At 38.9% G+C, this 23,092-nt stretch overlaps 1 protein-coding gene across 1 annotated transcript in view; it reads right to left on the minus strand.

Annotated features, from left to right (window-relative positions):
* SLAMF1 (signaling lymphocytic activation molecule family member 1) overlaps positions 1-6,884 on the minus strand; it is a 50,456-nt gene extending 43,572 nt beyond the window's left edge. Inside the window, exons 1-2 of the mRNA XM_006895536.1 lie at positions 6,515-6,884; positions 3,402-3,683 (exon numbers count right to left, since the gene is read on the minus strand). Of these exons, the coding sequence (XP_006895598.1) occupies positions 3,402-3,683; positions 6,515-6,884 (652 nt within the window). The remainder of the gene's footprint in view (positions 1-3,401; positions 3,684-6,514) is intronic.
* Positions 6,885-23,092: the final 16,208 nt, after the last annotated feature.

Genomic DNA, 23,092 nt, shown 5'->3' on the forward strand with positions numbered 1-23,092 from the left:
AGTTGGTAGAAATCATCTATTTCTTCTTCTTTGGCTCTGGTTGTTGGTGCATATATCTGAATGATAGTGGTATTCACTGGGCTTCCTTGTAAGCGTATGGATATAATCCTATCACTCACAATGTTATACTTCAAGATGGACATTTTAGTAAAAAGTAGTAGCATTCATTTCCAAATAGAAAAACCAAGGTGCTAAATATAATCTGTCTTCAGTATCTAGGCAATCTCATGTTCTGGGAAGAGCTTGCTGTCAACCAGAAGTGTGATCTAGTTCTGATACAATGAGATCCTACCCCTTCTTTGAAGGGAGGAATGAGTTTTGCCCTTGGCCATCCTTTATCAGTTGTTCTTACCTATGCACATATAAATGGAGATACAGAATATTTTTTTCTGGGAAGAAGTCCATTAATCTACTCTTTTCATTTTATGACTGATGTGATCTGATATGATATTCAAGAGAGTGAAATGTCTAGCCCATGTCTAGTTGTCTTTTAATGGCTGAGATGAAATCTCCCCTCCACACTTAACAAGAACCCACTTCATCCTCAGTAAATGTTATTTGATACTAGTGTTTACTTGATATTAAAAGTAGCCCTAGTGGTTAAGAACGTTTGAGTCATCTTCTTTAGATATCCTTAGATTAAGGTGTCCCTATGCTCTACGTACAAGAGCGTTGAACTTTCTACAGACTGCCAAGAGAACAAACAAGTTTGTCCTGGAGAGGGTGAAATCCAGTTGCTCCTTAGAGCCAAGTATTTTGAAGCTCTGCCTTACATACCAAGGGCATGTTGCCAAGAGGGACTAGTCCTTGAGGAAGGACATCATGACATCATGCTTAGATGGGTAGGGGGACAGCAAAAGAGAGGAAGACCCTGGATGAGATGGATTGACCCAGTAACTGAGATAATGGGGGTAGGTGTGTTAGAGACAGTAAGACTGACTCAGGATAGGAAAGAGTTTACAGCTATTGTGCATTGGGCCACTAACAGGTGATTCAATGACAACTAACAACAACAGCATGCCCTACCTAAGAAGCTCTGGTGACTTAGTGGTAAAGAATTACACTGCTAATCCAAAGGTGTGTGGTTCAAATCCAACAGATGCTTTGGGGGAGAAAGAAGAGCAATCTCCTCCTATTTATGGACTCTGGAAAGCTTCAGGAGGGTCAGCTATGATTCTGTTCTGACTGAATGATACTGAACATCAACAATGCCCTCCCCAGCCACAAGGGATAAAAATCTCGTGTTTCTATTATGATGTAAAGGTATTTAAAAACGTATTTTATCTTCCACTAATACTTGTGAAGATGCCAGGACCAGTCAGCTCTCTCACTTGTCCTGCATGTGACCTTGTTGTTGTTGTTAAGTGCCATCGAGTGGCAGGCAACTCATAGAGACCCTATGTGACTTTACTTTTTTTTTTGGTATCTTTGTTTTCACATCTGTGAACGCACACTATCAGTATTATAGGATAGCTATGAGGGTTATATAAGATGACCCATAACTTCTTTTATTTGCAGTTGGCTTTTGTAGATGAAACATATCTAAGTAATTTATCCTTGTAAATACATGGGAGCAATAGATCTTAAAATTTCTAGGATCACATTCTAGAAAGTTTCTGCTATGTGACATTACTTTCTTGGTTCTGTCAATTTGCTCTGAGTGACCTGGGACAGGGAGAGAGATCTGGGCTGGAGGACAGCCTTTGAAAGTGGTTTGTATTCAAAGTGGATAAGTAGCCAGATACATCTGGCAGGTACACAGAGAGTTGACATCTGCCATGACGTGCCTTGGAGAGGCACAAAGTCGGTTAAGCTCATCAAAGAACTCTCAGTGGCAGACTAGAGGACACATTAGACTTTGTCAGAAATTCATCTGGGAATATCTTGGAACCTTTTATGACTGGAGATGGTGCTACACTAGAGATACTACTTGGCTGGATTCTCTATCATCTAATTCTTATTCATCAGGGAAAGCCCTCCATCCAGACACGAAGTCTACCGTAAGCAAGGGTATCCTTGAAATGACATCCTTCAGTGGATGCACAGAGATCCCAAGTAACATCTTGAAGACTAGTCCCTGGGTTCATCTGTCCTGGAAACTGTCTGAGACAGAGACACAGATCTATTGATGCACAAGATCATTGATTTATCCTATTTCCAAACTCAAATGATTAGATGGGCTTAATTAACCTTCTCATTAATTAGTCTTCTCTTCCTTTTGTTAGTAGAACAGTGTTCTTTCTAGTGAAGGAATAGTTACAACCTAGGTTTAGACACTGACTTCACTATTTACACATTGACAAAACTTGAAGCCGGTAGTTAAATACAATGAATTTTTATGTACTCATCTACAAAAATGAAGGTAATTGTAACACCTATCTAGCAAGGTTTTTCAGAGACAGTGAGGTTGGCACAGGATAGAGCAGGGTTTAGGGCTCTTGTACATGGGATTGCTGTGAGTCACAAGCAACTCGACGGCACATAACAACCACAGCAAGGTTATTGTGAGGATCAAAAAAGATATGGTATTTGAGAGTGATTAATCAATAATAAAGAGTAATAGGATTTTATTGTTATAATCTTGCAAACTTCAGAAGCTAAATCTTAGTTTCATCTTTTTGACTCCTCTGGTCCTCTAAGTTGCTACACATTCATAGTTCATAGTATGTTTCTTTGTTATCTTTTGTTTTCCACTTTTGATCAATTATATCTTGCCTTATCTTTACACTATATTATTTCATAGTAGAGATAATATATCCTGCCTAAACCCAGGTTTTTTATAGTGTATAAGATCAGTGAATACTGATTAATGGACAGAACCGTCCCACCACCAGTAGAATGTAGACGTGAGGGTCACGGCCTGCCACCTGCACCCCCTCCTCTCCTGTTGAGTTTGGAGATCTCACTGCTTAGAGATCTGGACTCTGGATCTGGCTCTAACACTTCCTTTTGCTTTCTTCAACCACAAAGTGACATAATAATGACATCATGGCCATTATTTAAAGAGCTCCAGGGTAACACACCAAAAAGTTGATGGTTTGAGTGCAGTCAGAGGAGCTTTGGAAGGCCATATACTTCTATAAAACCCCATGGAACACACTTCTACTATCACATGGGTTACTGTGAGTTACGATCGACTTCACTACATGCTTGCAAATATTTTTGTTGTTGTTGTCATCATGAGGAGATTGAGCTCACTGAACACACATGAAAGTTTTTTGTAGGCAGTAAAGAGAATGTGAAGTGTTGCTACAAAAGTGAAGGACATTACTTTAGAAGTGGAGCAAATGATCCCAAAGGAGACTTAGCCCTCCTCCCTCCCTCCTTCCCTCCCTCCCTCCTTCCCTTCCTCCCTCCCTCCCTCCCTCACGTGGCACACTAAGCACCCTCAAGACACTCACTTGTAGGAGCTTGGCAATCCCGCCATGGGCTGAAGGTCTGGGAGCGGTTGCTGATGGGGTTACTCACAGTGCAGATGTACACACTGTTGGCATGCTGAGGGTCAAGAGTGAGGTACAGAAGGTGGGAGCTGTTGACCAGGCTCACTGGGAGGACGTTCATCTTCTCACTCCAGCTGTAAATTACATGGTCCCCCTTCTCCACCGTACATTCCAGTGTCAAGCTGCAGTTCCCGCTCTCCTGCGTCCTGTTTAACACCTTAATTTCTGGAGTGGAGACCTCCTCTGTCATTAAGGGGAGGAAGGGAGCCATCACTGACAAGAAACCCTTAAGGTTCTGAGTTGATCATTATGCTAGAAAAGAAAGATGTCCTAATGACATTTTTCTTTCACTAAGGGCTTCAGTGTGATTTATCTCCAGTGGAACTTGTTACTCTGCACCATCTTTCTCTCTCCCCTGCACTTTTTCTAGGACTACCTCAGGATAAAATGGAGAAGGAGATTTTATTTTTTCATTATACCATTTATAACCAAACCAGAACTCTTTCTCATGTGCCTTGGTCTAGATTGCGCTCCTGTATTCTATCAGTCATGTTTGGCATTAAAAAAAATCCCCCATAGATTTGAGTTATCACTAATCTTCTCCCATGTGATTTACTGCCTCTGAAAACCCAGAGGAGGATCAGCTATGGGTCAGTTCTAACTCAAGAGCACATCACAACAGCAAAGATATTAGCATCCTATAACTAAAATATCTAGATGATGTAGATGACCAAAATAATGAATTTTAAGTGGTAGAATTTTGTTATATGTTTCTTACGTGCACATGCGTAACAAGACATATGTTATATCCAGGGTAGGAATAACTGAATAACCATAGTCACAGAACTTATCAATCTCCTTAGCATTTACTATAACACCAGCACTTTCTACTGTTGGAATTTTTTCCATGCATATCTTCTCAATTATCTTCTGAGGTAGTTGTAATTATGCCCATTTCATAGATGAGGAAAATGAATCTCAGAGAAGTGGAATGTTCTATGCATCCTTGCATGGGTTTAAAGTGTTCAAGCTGGAATCTGAACGTATTTCTGACTTAAAAATCCATACTTCTTATTTGATTTTTAGAAGAGGCTTTTTTCAGAGGCTATATTTTCCAAAGCAAGAATTTTATCATGAGACGTCACAAAGATAGTGAACATTCATGAATGAAAGTACAGAATATATGTCATAAGGGTTATTCTGAAAAATGTAGGTTGTGTGGCTCCCATGGACATGAGAGCCTTGCCTCATAGTTACTATTTGAGTGATGAGGACTCCTCACTGTCTGATGGAGGCAGGAGGAAATTCTTTGTACAGTCTAATGAAAAGAGAGTGGTGGGGACAGAGGCTAAATGTAGGTTATTACAATTTCTTCTCTAGATACCTCAGAATTTCAAAGGTCTAGTGAAGGATGCGGCTCCCTGTTCCACTCATAGAGAGAAGGAAGTCACTTTAAGGAAGCAGGAAAGCCCCGTATGTCTATTAAGATTCCTTGGAATTCAGGTGAGTTTCTGAGTAAATAAGACATAAACTCTAGGTGCATTCAAGAAAAGGGGGGCAGCAGGAGTTAGAAAAAAAGAACTGACAGTGGAGTATAGCTTAATTTGTGCAACTGAGGAATTTTATAACTAGAGCCTTTCAGAGCTTCTGTTCAAATGAGAAAATGTCGCTTCTACCTGGTAGATGTGTTCTTGAGCCAGGGAGGCAAGCAGAGCTTGGGTTGAATTTTAGCTCTCATTTTCTCAGGGCTCTCGTACAACGAAGGAGCTCTGGTACTGTAGCCCAAAGTATGTTGCACTGCTAACCAAAATGGAAGGTGTCTATGACTCAGAAACCCTCAATGGCAGTGAGTTTTGTTTGTTCTTAGTACTACAACCATATGCATGAGTAAGTACAAGCAGACCACTTCTCCTGGTATTCCAGTGTCCTCAACAATGAATGAGGTCAGACTTTCTCTCATCATCATCATTGAATCAGAATCAACTTATAGTTGACCCTCCATTGGGTTTCTGAAATCGAGGGCAAAGGAGTAGACTGCCTGTTTCCCTCCTGTGAAGCCCCTAGTGGATTCAAACCTCCAGAGAGGCTGGCTTTGGGGCTAGCTGCACAAATCCCTACAGACTATGCCTCCAGAGCTCCCTTGGCTTGATTAGCAATATTAAAACCTTTAAAAAATTATAAATGAAAGCTTTTATTACTATTTTTGAAAATCTTATTTGCAAACAAAGACTTCCACAGTCCCTAAACTCTGCAGTCCACTGGCAGCTGATTCCTTTCTTTCTAGAAGTGGTGACAAAGGTGACTTGTGGTAATAATCACCACCAATGTGTAAATAACAAAACAAAGCAAACAGAAAAACTGTACACCTCTACAATCTTTTCCATGTACCCTAGTTTACATGTGCTACATGTAAATATGAACTACCTGTTATCTTAAACTGCTTCCAATTCTAAATACCCATTGCTTCTGTTGTTAGCTGTTAAGTGCCCTCAAATTGAGTACGATTAATAGGGACGCTAACAACACCAGCATAAAGAGAGCTCAGTTGGCCTAGTGGATAGAAAGTGATGCTACCAAGCTGAAGGTGGGTGATTTTAATCTGTGGCCCTCAGGACTGATTTTAATTGGTTTTGGTCAAGCATTTAAGTGGTACAGCACTGGTCTGTCCATTTGCTGTAATGATTGCTGTGATGCTGAACACTGTGACACTGATGTGTCAAAAGCAATAATGGTTACCCATGGTGGACAGTGTTTGGTGGAGCTCCCTGATTAAAACAAGTTTGGAAGCACAAGTGACATCCACTTCCAAAAGAGCTTAGAAACCCTATGAACTTGGAGAAATCATGAAAGGTATACAAGTGTTCACGTCTTTTGTTCACAGGGTCGCTATGAGTCCTTTACGACTCAATGGCACTTAACAATAACAATAACCTATAAAAAATTTGAATCCTGTCCTATCTTGTGCCATTTTCACCTTCTCTGAGGTACTTGAACCCATGAGGAGTTGTAAGGCTAAACTTTTGGATAAGGAACCACCTTAGCCATTCAGCAGGGACTGAGTAAACCATCGTTACCATAAAGTATCAGCTGCAGGCAAAACTGATGGACTGAAGTGTTTTGTTCCAGAGACAATGAGTACCAGCCTTCATCCTCCTTCTTGCTGTCTAGGATCTCCAAGCTCATGTTTTCCAGGTGAAATTTATAGCGGTGTTCTAAGATGGGGGGAGAACTCCCTTCAGACGGATCAAGAGACACAATTTTCATCTTGTGGACACTGCTAAATGATGTTTGCTTTGTAACAACAATGCGGATATTCTTGTTCATCGTCTTATTTATTCCTTCATATACCAAGGGCAGCATCACGTTTCTTCCCAAACTCTGCATAGTCTTGGGACAGTTCTCTGAGTGTTCACCTAGAGAAAGAAGGAGAAAGTCTGTTACCATAGAGGCCTTCGAGAGAAAGAGCATCTCTAGATTAGGAACGGCAGACTGGAAGGCTCCTCCTCTTGGCTCTTCCTTAAGGATCCTTAAGGATCTTGTCAGGTCGTTATTGGCCTAAGCAAACTGTCATGATGATCTCCACCACATTGACAATATTTTTTAAAGCTCAATGGAAAATTCTATGTACTTAAGGTAGAACTAGCTAGAACACAGCTAATGTAGCTAACTGGAACACGGAGTGTTCTATCAGGGGAAGGAAATGTATCAAGTTTTACCTACAATTAAGACACCTGAAGTCCAAAGAAATTTATTTTTCCTCCCTAAAGTCACACAACTAGTGGAAGGCAGAGTCAAAACTAGAATCCAAATCTGCTAATTCCTCCACCAGATCTCTCATTGCCATCAAGTATAGAGGATGGAAGATGAAGAGCAACCGGATGTAATTCTGAATGTGTGAATCTAGGGAACCAGGGACCAGCATTACTTCTGAGGGTGGGGGAGAAAAAAAAGTGTGAAGAATGTGAGATCAGGATTGTGGGGAGCCTAGTGTTCAAAGTGTGGAGTCTTTGTTCCCTACAAAACCTTAAGACAGTTTTGAGGAGGAGAAACTATTTTCGTTCTTTTTCCTAAAAAAGCTGAGCCACCAAAAACTAAAACAAAACAGAAACAAGAAAAAAAAACAAAACCCTTTTAAATGACTGTAAAGGATCCTAACGCTGATGATTTAACACCTCCTCTCATCAAACCACAACTTGCTTCTCTCTCTCTTCTCTCAACTGATGTCTTTGCTTCTTATTTAATGAAAAGAAAAAAAAAGAAGAAAATGAGAACTTCTATGTATTACCACCACCAAATCAGCTCACCAACCTAGATGGATAGTTTATGCTGCCAAAACCTCTTCCTTCACAAAACACTCACCTACTTCAAAGCTTTGTCCTACAATTGTCCAGCCTCTTACATCATCAGTTTTCTACTGAGCTGTTTTTGTCAAGACACAATAAAGCTAATTGTAAAAATCTTTTCCTTGATCCTAGGTTCAAATTTATCTACTTCCCTATTTCTCTGTTTTCTTTTATAATAAAGTCCTTTAATGTGAGTTTATACTTATTGTTTCTCTTTCTTGACTCCTCTTCCTTTATGTTGTTGTTGATTGCCTTCTAGTCAAGCACAACTAATAGGAACAAAAGGCCTGAAGCCCCTCTGCAACTATGGGCATTTATCAAAGTTCAAAGAGTTTCGGGAGGCATGTTGTTTAGGCAGTGGATGCAACACCTGTTCTCCCCTACTATTCACTGGAAACACCCTTGTTGATGCCACTGTATACTCCATAAAGTCTCCTCCCTTTACTTACTTTCTCAGTAGCATTTGACAGAATTAATCATTCCTTCCTTCTAAAATTGTCTTCATTTTGTCTTTGGGATACTAGGCTTTCCTGATTCTCCTCCTATTCAATTAGCTAGCTCTGGATAATCTCTTTGGCTACATACTTCTTTTTCTCCAAACAGTGGGGTGCCCTAGGGCTTAGCTCTCAAACGTCTTCTCTTCCTTATCCCCATTCATCCAATGTTTCATCCAGTAACATGATTTAAAATATTTCTGGTATACTTACAGAGTTAAATTTCTATAGATATAGCTTTGATCTACTCCCAATTGCTTTCACAGATCAAAACTGCTTGATATTCTTCACTGTCTCCCTGGCTCTTATTGAAAGACTTGCACTGCCAACATAAAGGTACAAGGTTCAAATCCACCAGCTTCTCAATCTCCTCCTGTGTAATTAATGTCCTCTGAAAATCCACTGGAGGATCAGCTATGGGTTGATTCTGACTTCACAGTACATGACAATAACAACAACAACGGACATAAAAAATATGTGCTTTAGAGGGAGATGATTACTCTCTGTAGACATTCCAAACATTAGCTTTGTGGGGGAAAGAAGGAATAATTTTTCTCTGGGACTGGTAAATGTACAATCGTCTGAACAGGGACAATAAATAGTGTACCCTGCCTATATGAGACTTTGCATATTTACTAACATTTTTACATATTATTATTCCCTTTATGACACAGGATAGAACAAGGTTCAGATCTTTTCTTCATAGCGTTGCTATGAGTTGTGCTTGAGTCGATGGCACCTAACAACAATAACAACAATTCCCTTTTAGTGTCCCCTTTCCCTACTTATTCTTTGTACAGGTTATTTGACATATAGACAAAGCTATCTGGTTAGCATTCAATTCTTAAAGTAAGGAAAATAAGTATTTTCCTCCCATGATGTGACTCAAGATGTGTTTAGATGTGATCTAACTGTAGACTGGAACCTAACTTAAGAAAACTTAGGTTAATAATGATTTCGGATGATAGAAGAAGAATCAATGCCTTCGAGTTGTGGTGCTGGAGAAGAGTCTTGAACATACCATGGACCACCAAGAAAACAAGTAGACCTGTCTTGGAGAGGGTGAAAACAAATTTCTCCCTGAAGGCTAAGATTTTGAAGCTCTTTCTCACATAGTTTGGGCATGTGGCCAGGAAGAACCAGTCCTTGGAGAAGGACATCATGATCAGAAGGGTGGAGGGACAGACAATGCAAAAGAGGAAGACGCTGAATGAGATGGATCAATACAATAACTGGGGCAGTAGGGTTAGGTGTATCGGAATCAGTGAGACTGGCTCAGAACAGGGCAGGGTTCAAAGCTTGTAAGTGACTCAGCAGCAAATAATAACAACAATGATGTGCAGTCATATTCATACCTGTACTGTTTATTCTGTAAATAATATATGCCTGCACAGCACATCATTGTAAATATCTGATCTGTGCTCTGCTCCAAACAGTTCTTCCCTAAGAATTTAAAAATATAGTGATATTGTGGTACTTAGAGGTATAAAGGCAGTCTCAATTTTAGCAAACAAACTCTTGATTCTGTAGATCCTTCTACAAATAATTTACAATTTACCAATTTCTCAAGGTTGTCAGAATCATCCTTGACTGTTTCTTTCTCTCAAAGTCTATACTTGATCTAATAATCAACTCTATTGACTCTACATTTAAAATGTGAATAACATTCAAGCACTTCTCTTCTACTTAATTTCTTCCACCATAATCTTAGGCCTGGGCATTTCTGTCTCCTAGCTTATCTGCCTGCAACATTGTATAAGGGACAGAATAATGTTTGAAACCATGACAAATTCGAGCTCTCTCCCAGTTCTAAACTTCCAAGACTTTTTGTCATTCATAGAATAACATCTGATATTGTTGTCATGGTTACATAGATCCTGAATCAGTAAGAACCTGATACTTATCTCTAGTTTACCTCACTACTAACACACTTTTTGCTTATAATTCTTTAAATTTTGCAAGAATATTGCTATTTCAGAGCTTCTTTGTTCTTATTCCCTTTTTCTGAAAATGTTCTTCCTTATGTATCTAACTCATCCCTTCACTTTATAGTCAATTTCTACTAAAAAGGTAAGATTGTTATTATTATTCTATATGTATATACTTATATACAAAATACTATTCCCTTCTTATGACGCTTACCACTTTCTGATGGTAGGTCATTTATCATATGTTTGGGTGTTTTTTGGGGTTTGTTCTTTTTTTTTTAATCTTCCCTACTAGAATATGCAAACACCTGGAGAATAAGAACTTCATTCTGTTTGGTGCTTTATTTCTAGGACCTATAATAATATTTGAAACATAATAAGAATTGAATAAAAATTGTTGCACTTACAAACAATGAAAGCTGTGTTACCTAAAGAAGGTTTCTCTTATTTAACTTTGTCCAACATCTATTTGCTGAACTTAATCATAGCTTGAGCTCATAAAAAAAAAGGAACTTGTGACTCAGAAAGCATAGATTGTTCTAGTTGATAAACATGTCAGAAGAGTAAAATAAACCCTTCTGCTTAGGTAACACAACTACCTAAAATGATGAAATTGACTTGTGGTTAAGATGAGTTGTTGAAAACTTGGGCAAACTGGTAAAAATATTCTTGATGCTAAAATGCATTGAAACCTCAACACTGTCCTGTGAAAGTCTCAGCTAATATAAAAATGGAGTTATTTAAAAGTGTGTTATTCCAGTTAAGAGAAGTGTATAGAAACAACTCAATGGTAAGAAAACATGACCCATTTTAATTTATGGTCTACAGGATTTTTCTTTCGTTGACACAAAGATAGAAAAAAAAAGACTGAAAATTAAGTAGTAGAAAAAACATGCCAAACAAATGGCAATTAAAAAAGAACAGGAGTGGTATAATTAATTGATGAGAAGGATGTTAAAGAAAAAAAATATATTACCAGGCAAGATGAGATAAATATAATTCATATCCATGTACTGAAAGAACTCAAATAAATTAAATCTGGGGCTTTGTCTGACATACTTTGGGCATGTTTCAAGGAGGGGTCAGTCCTTGGAGAGGAATATCATGCTCAAGAGGGTGAAGGAACAGTGCAAGAAATGAAGACCTTCGATGACATAGATTGGTTCATTGACTGGGGTGATGAGGGTAGGTGTGTCAGAGACAATAAGGTTGGTACGGGATAGAGCAGATTTCAGAGCAATATTGCACTTAGTGTTGTTATGAGTTGCAAGTGACTTGATGGCACATGACAACAACAGACATGAAGAAATGCTCCAAATCACTGGCAATAAGAGAGATGCAAATCAAAACCACAATGAAGTACCATCTCACTCCAGTAAGAGTGGCAAAGTTTAACAGGGCAGGAAGTAATAGATGTTGGAGAGGATGTGGTGAGAAAGGAACTCTTATACATTATTGGAGGGATTGTAAAATTGTACAACCATTCTGGAAGGCAGTTTGCACTTCCTCAAAAAGCTGAACATAGAAATTCCATATGACCCAGCCATTCCACTAGGTAGAATATATACTGAGAATATGATAACTGGTGCACAAACTAAGATTGGTACACCAATGTTCACAGCAACATTATTCACCATTGCAAGAACATGGAAACAGCCAAAATGTCCAACCACAAATGAATAGATTGAGAAATTATGGTACATTCACACAATGGAATACTACACAGCATGCAGAAGCAATGATTTTGTAAGTTATTACCTAACTTGGGTGAGACTGGAGAGCATTATGCTGTGTGAATGAACTCAGTCCCACAAGGACGAATATTGCATAAAACCATTATTGTAGAATGACTTTAAAGATCCAGGAGGGGTGGGAGAGGCTGGAAGCAGAGGGATGTGGATGTGCAGGGGGAAGGACGGATTAATCATTGGGTTATACAACTTGATGGGGGAGGGGCGTGAGGGAAATGGAAAGAATTTTTTCAAATTTGTATTCAAATTTTGTAAATAAACTAGTAGAGGGGAAAAAAGAAAAAATATTTAAATAGAGAAGTAGACAACACTGCAATGATAGTAGACTTCACGATATCACTTTCAATTAATGAGTAGAAAGAAACTCCACAAAGACACAGTAGAGCTAAATGATATGATTAGCCAATTTGATCTTATATATAGAACATTTGCATTCAACAAGCATACAATGTACATGGCATATTCTCCAGAATAGGTCATACGTTAGGTCAAATGTAGGCCTCACATATATGCTGTTGTTGTCATTATGTGCCATCAGTTGGAAACAACTCATAATTGACCCTCTAGCAGGTTTTAAAAGGCTGTATGCTGCATAGGAGAAGCTAGCCAATCTTCCTTCCGTAGAGCAGCTGGTGGATTCAAACTGCCTTCCTTTGGATTGGTGGCTAAATTCCTTATTTCTAGGCCACTAGACCGTATCCATCTTTACTGTAGTATTACTTATAATAGCAAAGTGATTGACATGATCAAGATGAATAGACAAATAAAAACAACAACAACAACTCAATAATAAAGAATTCTATAAACACTCCATAATGTGGCTGAATCTAGAGGACATTATACTGAGTTAAATAAGTCAATCATTAATAGACAAATAATGTATGGGGCCAATATATTAAAAGTATAAAAAATGTTCAAATACAGAAAGAATAATTTTTGGATGGTTAATGGGTATTGGAATGGAGGAAGAGAAGGATAAAAATTAGTAAATAGATAATGTTGCTGTTGTTGGTAGGTACTGTTGAGTTGATTATGACCCACAGTGACTGACACTATAAACAGTAGATCTACACTCTGCCCGGCCCTGTACCTCTGACACACTTGAGCCCATTGTTATAGTCACTCTGTACACTCATTTCACTGAAGGTCTTTCTCTCTTTTGATGACTTTCCACCTTTGCAAGTATGATGTATTTTTTTAAAAGACTAGCTCCTGCTAACAACATGTCCAAAATATGTGAGATGAAGTTTCACTATCCTTGATTCTCATATTTCAAACATATTTGTTTGTTCTTTGACAATCCACAAGATATTCAGTACTCTTCTCCAACAAGACAACTCAAAGGTGTCAATTCTCTTTCTGTCATCCTTATTCATTGTCCAACTTTCAGCAATTAGTTAAAAAGACCGTGGTATGGGTCAGGTACACCAAGCTTATGTTAATATGGTTGAAGGGAAAGGCAAAATACAATAAGAGAATACCACTAAACTATGGGAAGATACAAAAGTTCAGAAGAAATACAACCAAAAGTAGATATATGGGAAAATAGGCAGATATGAATCGGTGATGAAGACTATACTTATGACTATTCACAGGTTAGCAGCTTATATCTATATCATATTAGTATATGCTTAAATATATCTATGTGTATAGTTGAGGAAACGGGGTAATGTTTTGTAAGCTTCTTAGGCTTAACCAAGCACCTTGAAGGAATGAGTTGCTTAGTTTTGGTCATTGGCACAATAGTCTTGGGGGATATCAGGCGAATTGACACAACACGGTCAACAAAGACAATGTTCTACATTCTACTTTGGTGAGTAGTTATTGAGTCTTAAAGGCTTGTGAGCATTCATATAAACTACAACTGTTTATCTCTTCTTGTCCAGAATAGAAGAAAGAAGAAAACAAAAATGTTCTGAAACAATGCATGTGTTGAACTAACTGACCATATGAACCTCAACTTCCTTGACTTTGAGACCAGAAAGTATACCAGGTGGTGCTTGGCTACCACTGCTCATAGTAGAAAATCCTGGATAGAGTGGGGAGAAATAATAAAACAAAATAAAAAAAACCAAACACACCCTAAAAATGCCAGGCTTGCATGTTCAATAGAGTCTGGTGGAACTCTGAGATTATGACCAGTTGTCACTGTCCCAACTTGGGAAAAAACTCATCCCTTTGAGTCAACTTTTGGTCAAACGGCTTACAAAGTAACAAATAACACTCGGGATCCACTCATTCTTTAGAATAATTAAAAGAGTAACATTTTCCCAAAGATAAAGCCCTGAAGGAAGCAAAGGTAGGCTAGAAGGATCAAGTGAAATTATATTTACAGGAGAAAGTATGATTATATTGTGGGTATTTAATTGTTATGAAACAAAATTTGTATGAGCATTTGAATAAAAAAATCAAATTTGCTTTGTAAGCTTTCATTCAGATCACATTTTTTTAAAGGCAGAAAGAAAACTGTATTCTTCTTTGATGTTTAATTAATTAGATAAGAATGTGATTTTGGTGGTGCTTTAAAGTAGGGTAGATTGGAAAGCATATTGCATTTTCTTCCAGCTATGCTATGAATGCTGGACTGCCATGCATTGTGGCTCCTCTTAAATGCAGGTACAATACCAAATGGAATCAACCTTTTTGTATTCTGAACAGAATTTCCTATATTTAAAGGGATGTCATACATCTTAGAGCTATATGTATAGGTAGAAATGTCATATCAGTGTAGATTTTCTGAAATTATATAAAAAATTATGAAGTTGAATATATGCATATTTATCTGGGAGTTGTTTTTAGGTGCCATTGAGTCAACTACAACTCACAGCAACCTTATAAACAACATGCAGTGATCTTGCCCTATCCTGTGCCCTCATTATCTCTGATATACTCAAGTCCATTGTTATAATCACTGTGCCAATCCATCTCATTGCGGGTCTTCATCTCTTTTACGACTCTCCACTTTTCCCACTATGATGTCTTTTTCCATCTAGGAGAGCAACCATAAATTATAGCTCTCAAAGACTCTAAGATTTAAAACAAAATTGAGAACCACTATCATCCACCAGAAAAGGTAGATGGAGAAAGAGAGGAAAACCCTCACCAACGTGAGTTGATCCAATGACTACAACAAAGGACTTGCGTATATCGCAGATCATGAGGAGAGTGCAGAAAATGGCAAAGTTCAGATCCGTTGTTTACTAGCTGTGCTGCCAACTCAAAGGCATGTGGTTCAAATCTAACAGTTGCTCCACTGGAGAAGGCGGGCAATCTCTCCTGTGCAATTTACTACCACTGAAAACCCACTGGTGGATGAACATCAACTTAGTTCTACCTCAAAAGTACATAACAACAATATGAGTTGTAGTTGACTCTATGGCATCTAAAAACAACAATCATATATTGTTAAGTAACCCTGGTGACATTGTTTGTGAAGTATCAGGCTACTAACCTAAAGGTCAACAGTTTGAATATACTAGCTCTTCCTAGGGAGAAAAACTGGCTGTCTCCTCTGATAAAGATTCTGTTTTGGAAATTCAATGGAAGGTTGCCATGAGTTGGACTTGATACAACAGCAGTGGTATTATATTAATTTTTAGACTAATTTTATATGAATAAAAAGGAATATAAATGATCCCACTCTCAGACATTCTGCACTCCTGTATAGCTCCCATTCTGAGTTGCTGAATGGTTGATGTAAACTTGACCGGGAGAGTGAAACCAAAACTTAATCCAGAAGTATTTTGAAAGAGACCTTGAAAGCACACAACTCATGTTAAAAAAATAGTGATGTAAAAAAAAAAACAACAAAAAAACCACACACACACACAAAAACCCAAAAACATTTGCTAGGGATTACGTCAGATTCTGCCCTGAGAAGGCTGAAACATACGAACAGAGTATTTCAGTGTCCAAGAGAGAAAAGATAGGAAACACATAAATATAATTTGAGCAACTGTCTGAAAGGAAATGTTCCTGTGTGTCTCCTCAGGTGCAGAGGGAGAATAAAAATAAAAGAGAGAAAAAAAAAAAGATACAGCATCTGCTTGCAAGTGACAGGCAGGCCTGGAAATATTTTCACCTAAGCAAAAGTGGAAAAATAGAGGATTTAAAATGGCTCATAAAACCCACCAAATGGAGTCCCTGCCTCTGAACCATCTTACCGCCTGATGAGTGTTTTCCAGTGGGTCTGTGATTCAGTCAGCTTCTGTTTACCAAAAGAGTCTGGGAGGAAATGTTTGCTTCTGGAAACACCAACTCACCCACCTTCATGGGTAATTCTACTTAAAAGGTAGAATGGTTACAACAAGATAGTATTCGATCTAATAGTAATCCTTTTTTTTGTCCTGTCCTTATGCTTTCACACCGATTATAGTATTACCTTGCCACAACATTTCCTTCAGGTATAAAAGAGGCAGGGCTTACTGACCTATAGTTCTACTGGTAAACCTCAACCTACCAAAAAAAGATAACTTATCTAAAGTCACTGTTTAAACCATAGCCCCCATGGCTGCTCCTTGATATTGCTGAGTCTATTTTAGAGCATTTGGACTTACTGTCCAAATGTTTAACTCTGTCTAACTTTTCCCATTTTTTTCATGGTTCGGTTTTGACATTCTTTCCTTAGAGAAGATTTCTATGCTTTGTTTAGGCCTAAAGCTTATAAAGAAAGTTAAGCTTAAGGTTAAGTGTCTGTCCTTGCCATGATCTTGGAATGCAGTGTGTTTTTTTTTAATAAAGATTTTATTTTATACTGGCTTACTTACAAAATTTGTATACATTGTTTTTCACACCCGATCTTCCCATTTCCTTTATCCATCCCTCCCTCCACTCATCAAATTGTTGCAATGCACTTTGAATTTTCTTCTTGTTACACATTTAATATATGGTTCAGCATCCATCATTAATCAGCTTCCATGAGCAAAACTGTTTGTTTTGTTCACTGCTGTATTTCTAGCACCCAGTTAAATCACTGTAGGAGTTCAATACATTCTCATTGGCAAAATGAAAAAATCTGAATGAGTGAACGACAATTGGGTATATGTTTCCCTCTCTCAAAACTCTTAATGTGCTGTTTCATCTTTCTCACACCCTGCTTTGAGTGAAATTACGTCTCTTCAAAATGTGTTGTAAATCCTTTTCTCTATACCTGTGGTTATAATTGCATTTAGGAAGAAGTTGTCTTTGTTATGGTAATGAGAAAGGATTAATGTAGAATATGTTTTATATCAGTCTATCTGAGGTGTAAAAGATATCAAACACGCAGAAGAAATGAGAAACAGAGATGAAGGAAGAGAGATGTTAAGTTACATGAATATCACCCAGGAGCAGGAGCTCAAAGAGACAAAGACCACACACCAGAACAAATAGAGAGAAAAAGCCTCCTCCTGTGGCCAGGACTCTGAATCCAAACTGCTAGCCTCCTAAAGTGTGAGAAAACAAATTACTGCTTGTGAAAGCAATCAATTTATGGTATCTCTGTTGTAACCACACTAGATAACAAAGACATACTCATAAGAGGTAGTTGTATATTGTCGAGTTGGAACTGACCCATAGCTAACCCTCCAGTTGGTTTTCAGAAGCAGCTAATTACAAGGGAGGAGATTGCCCATCTCTCTCCCATGGAGCAGCTGGTGGATTTGAACATGTACCTTTGGGTTGACAGTGTAATTCCTTATAAAAATTATGGGAATCCTTTCTCCCTAGTAAGGAGACAGAAGGACCTTATATCCTAGATTTCAGGATAGCAAACCACTTTCTATGTACTTATGAACACTCTCAATACTTTACCTTCATCTAGATTATTTCTAGTCTCACAAAAACCTAGCTGAACAGACAGATGTAGGAAAAGACATTTAAGAAACTGATAATAGTACACACTTTAAGGGAGAAGAATAGGAAGAAGGTATGTCATTACACCTTTTTGTATTGTATAAAAAGGTTTTAATGATGTTCCTGTGATACTCTGCCAATAAACAAACTACTTAAAATAGTTAATTGAAAAACGTGCATGATAAGGCAAGTTTCTATCCACTTTCCAAAGTTCCCATCAAATCTTTCTGAATTTTATTACATTTCCTCACAGTTAAAAACTCTATAGTTAGCTCTGCATACTTAGATTGTATACGATAGATAGCATATTCTAAATGTTACTGTGGGATATGACTTAAAATTTCAGCCTCCCCATCCCAAACATAAGCTCATTCAGTTTCTTTCATTGGGACAATAGTCTCTGGAGTCAGATAATGGCCAGACCACTCTGTACCTCTCTTTCTTAACGTATAAACTGGTAATGATAATAACAATAATATATATCCCATAGGGTTGAAGTGAGAATGAAATTAATAATATACATAGAGCACTTATATCAGGGACCCGGCACATATTGTTGGTTGGTTGTTATGTGCCATCAAGTCAAAACTCATAACTGATCCGCTAGCAAGTTTTCAGAGACAGTCAATCATACGGGAGGAGACTGCCCATCTTTCTCCCATGGAAAAGATGGTGGATTCAAACTGTGTGCTTAAAAATAAAATATCAAAAACCAAAACAAACAACAACAACAAAAAACACCAAACAAACTGTGTGCTTGGGTTGCCAGCACAGATCCTTACTTTTAGTTCACCAGAGCTCCCTGGCATAAAGATACTACTACTTCTATTCAACAAATTATGGGAAGACTTTTATATACCAATTTCTGTGTCAGGTCCTGGACAGAGTTATAATTGATTTTACTCCCCTTATACTTTGCACAATGCCTACTATATCATGTATCTTCCACAGACAGTGGTTAGATGGAATTATCCTAATTATTTTGTGAATGAAATCAAATGGCCCTGATGAATAAAATCAAAAGGCCTTGGATTTCCAAGTAAGAGCTGGAGACTATGCAGGTGATGGCACCATATTACAGTATGAAAAGTTTTAAGTGATGGAAGCATTTATTCTGTATCTTGATAAAGAAAGAGTCAGTGAGCAGACAAGTTTGGGACAAGCATATCACCCAACTGCTTGTCCCTTAACTCTCCTCCAGTGCATATAAAGGAGATGAAGAGGACTTGCCCGGAGGAATAAAACGCTTCACTGCTGAGTGAGATGGAAAATCCACTTTGTTGGAGAAAAGTTATACGTTTTTAAATTTTATTTTCAGAATTCCTACTGGGGGTAAGCTCTGTAGAAATAGAGTGGGTATAGATTTTACAAGAAATCAGACTTCTTGGTTGGGTAAATCTGTCATGGTTGACCTGTCTCATTTACAAAACATTTCCTCCTGGGCTTTATTGGGGTTTCACAAAACATCATGTATTTAAAAATAAAAATACTGAAAAACTTGTGCAGAGTTTAGAAAAGATAGAATATAAGCTGCTGCGTGGGCGGATGCTCCAGTAAGGGTGAGCTGTTTTTCCCTTTAACCATTGATTTTCAAATGGAGCTATGATTGCCTGGTAGTATGAAGCTGTCCTGCCAACCTAAAGGCATGAAGTTCTAATCCACCAGCTACTCTGCAGGAGAAAGATGGGCAATCTCCTCTAGGCTATTTACTGCTTCTGAAAACCTGCTGAAAGGTCTGCTCTGGGTCCATTCTGACTAGATGATACGTAGCAACAACATTGACTCTCAAAGCCCATAGTGAAGCAACTGTCAATGTAAACCAGAGATGCCATAGAAAAGAATGATCATGAGCCAAACAAACATAAAGGTGAAAGGGTACAGCTCACACTCCAGCCCAGTCATTTCTTATCATCACCAACAACTGCACCAAAAATTATGGTCCACCAAGGAAGTCTTGACTCTTCTATGATAGATTAAAGTGGTCCTTTCAGCTTTCTGATCCCTAAGTTCTACTCTTTCTACGCTAGGTCTTGGGAAGTAAGAGTCATGGGTCTGCTTGATTCTGAGGGAAAGCGAGCAGCAGTTCGTAGGGGCTCAGTTACCCTGTGGATCTTCTCATCTGGGAATCTGTCAAGACACTCCATTGCCATTCCGCTATTCCCCATCCCTGATATATATTGGGGGTTTTTCCTGGAAAAGTCCGTGATGGATTTGCGGTCTTGAAAGCCCCAAGTCCAGAACACCCTGGGGCATTAGGATTTCCCCCTTTCCTGATGCTGCTTCTACTCCACGTTGCCACCTACACTCTAACAGAAGTCCCAAGTCACTTAAGCAGAAAGGAGTTGATGCTTTCCCCTACACATACCCTCAGCCCAAAGTTCACTTCTTGTTTCATTTTTTCCCCCTCTTCAAGTGTCTTTTCTCACAAACCTGATGGCACTGGAAGGATAGTAGTTTGCCTTTGGAGGGAATAAGGTAGAAGGCAAGACCAGAACCAAGCTCCAAACATTCTGCTGTCTACCTGGTTCAACCATTGCACCTGCCCTGAACCTGAAGGGCTCCGGATTTGTATTTCCCACTTTTTGGAACCAGTCTGGGGCTGCAAAATAAATCCTACTCACTCTCCTTTTTTGCTGCCTTGGAACTTACTCTTCCAGGAAAATAGTCACCAGTGACCACATTGTCACTCTTTTCTTTTTCTGAAGACTTGAGGTTTTCACTTCTGCCCTCTCCTTCCCATTCCAAACTTTCCTTATTGCCAGAGCATGTTCCTGGTTATTCTGCTTGCGTGTGCGTGCGTGTCTTCCTCAGGACAGAGAAGGAGGACCATTCTGCATGGTCCCTACAGTTTAGTCTTTCTGTCCTACATCTTTGCAGGAGCAACACGCATGCAAAATTAACCATACACTCAGGACTTCAGCCAGGGACTCTCCTTGAAAGACTGGCCTGGAATATGACCAGTACTTTTGGTTTAGAGCTCCTAATTTTCTTGAGAACTAGAATTGGTGGAACTAAGTCTTGCTAAGTGTCCAGAGACTCATAATGTTCCTTCCTCTTTGAAAGAGGTAGGAAAAACCAGAGCCCATTCCTAAGGAAGAGACACTTTAGCCCCTTCTTTTCTCTCTGACTACAGTTTGATGCTGATTCCTGGTTAGTCATTATGGTTTCCAAATCCTCAAACCAACAAACACTTACCTGTTCCCAAGCTCAGCTCAGAAGTCAGGGAAAGAAATAGCAGAAGGTTCAAGGAGAAGAGCCTCCTCGGATCCATCAGCCAAGGAAGAGAGAAAAAGGAGCTTGCTGGGAGCCCAGCCGCTGCTCACAGACAGGCACCAGGGCAGAGCTGCATGTCAAGAGATGCTGCCTCTGCCGGCAAGTCGATGCTGCTGCTTCCTGTCTCACTGGGACTTTTTCTGCCAGTTTGTTGAGGATTGCTCATCTCCTTTCAGACTTTAAATCACTTTGCTGTTCTCTAGAATTACGAGTCAGACACTTAGGCTACTGCAGCCGGGAAGGGAGTTGTGTGGAGTCATCTTTTTCAAACCCCAGCTTTTGACAGAAATGTGTACCCCTTCCCTTTTTCTTAGCTGTTTCGGGGAAAGAGGCATAACAATTGCCTGGAAGTTTTACTCTGCTAGCTGGCTCTTCTGTGAGTGCAAACAGAGCTTTTTCTTTGTGCTCATTTCTATATAGTGAATAAGGAGTTCTGTCAGACGACTTCCAAGTGTGGATCAGTTAGTACAAAGCTGAACTTACATATGCTGTAGACCTTTGACTTCCCATTTGTCCCATAATTTTGGAGAACATCTCTAAATGTAGGTGCTTAGTGCCATATGCAGCAATCCCTGGGTAGCATAAATGTTTAGCAGCTAACAGAAATATCAGTAATTCAAATCCATCCATAGATACCTCAGAAGAAAAGTCTGAGAATCTGTTTCTAAAAGATCACAGCCTTGAAAACCCTATAGAATGTAGTTCTATGTGAGATCACCATGAGTTAGAATTGATTTGATAGAATTTGGGGGGGGGTTGGCCTTAGTCAGAGCATGTATGGATCAATTAGCAGAAATCTATTTTCCCCATTGAGCACAGTGTGGTAAACCTTAGAGAGTTCTTGTCTTTTTTGAAGGAATCAACTTTATTTTAGAATTTGTGTCTTTTAACAAGACAAAAGACCCTCTGCTTTTCCATGAGTCAACCTGTAAGAGCTGAACAATGGCAAGTTTCTATTTCTATCTTAGTTATCTAATGCTATTACAACAGATATTACAAGAGATGGCTTTGCAAAGACAGAAATTTACTCTCTTCCAGTTTAGAATCCTCGAAATCTAAATTTAGAATGCCAGCTGTGGGCAAAGGGCTACTTTCCCTCTATCAGTTGGGGAGGAAAGTACTTATTTCCTTTAGCATCTATAAACCAGATGTTCTCTGGAGAGTTCCACATGTCTTTGCCTTCTCTTATGCCAAAAGAGCTTCTTCCCTCATACAGACACCCAAGTCCTAAAAGATGCCCTCTACTCCTACAATTATTTCTTAGTGACATTGAGGTCCCCATTCTTGGATCATATTCGTCCTCTTTTAATTCTTTTGAGCCAAAAGGTATTCCAGGGGCCACACCCTAGAGCAATTTTCCTTACATTGGTTTAGGAATGTGATGAGATTAAGGGGTGCTGAAGTCTACCCTTAAACACCTCACAGCTATCTGGTTTATCAGATCATAGATCATTACATAGCTTCTGTTTGATATTACTATTGTTATGTACCTGTGAGGTGGAACTGACTCATAGCTGACCCTCCAGAGGGTTTTCAGAGACAATAAACCCATGGGAAGAAATCACCCACTGTCTCCCACGAAGAAGCTGGTGGACTCAAGCTGTGTGCATTTAGGTTGTAGCACAATTCCTTACCAGTAGGCTGCCAGAGCTTCCGTCCATATTATATTATTCTCTCAAATTGTCATTGGCATTGAGTTGGAACCAATTCAGCTGACCCTTCAGTGTATTTTCTGAAGCTGTGAATTACATGAGAATTTATTGCTTATCTTTCTTCCATGAAGCAGTTGGTGGCAGACAGGTATCGCCATTGGTTTAGCAGGACAACTCATATAAACTATGCCACCAAAGCTCTGGTGGTTTAGTGGTAAGGAGCTGCAAACACAAAGGCACTGAGTTCACATGGGAGAAATACAAGCAATCTCTTCCCGTGTAATGAACTGCCTCTGAAAACCTGTGTAGGATCAATTATGAGTTGGTTCCGACTTTACAGTATATAATAACAGCAACAACATAAATATATATTGGAGGC

This window comes from Elephantulus edwardii, unplaced genomic scaffold, assembly GCF_000299155.1.
Source record: "Elephantulus edwardii isolate Elephantulus edwardi_28Jun2011 unplaced genomic scaffold, EleEdw1.0 scaffold00168, whole genome shotgun sequence".
In the NCBI taxonomy this organism is placed as follows: domain Eukaryota; kingdom Metazoa; phylum Chordata; class Mammalia; order Macroscelidea; family Macroscelididae; genus Elephantulus; species Elephantulus edwardii.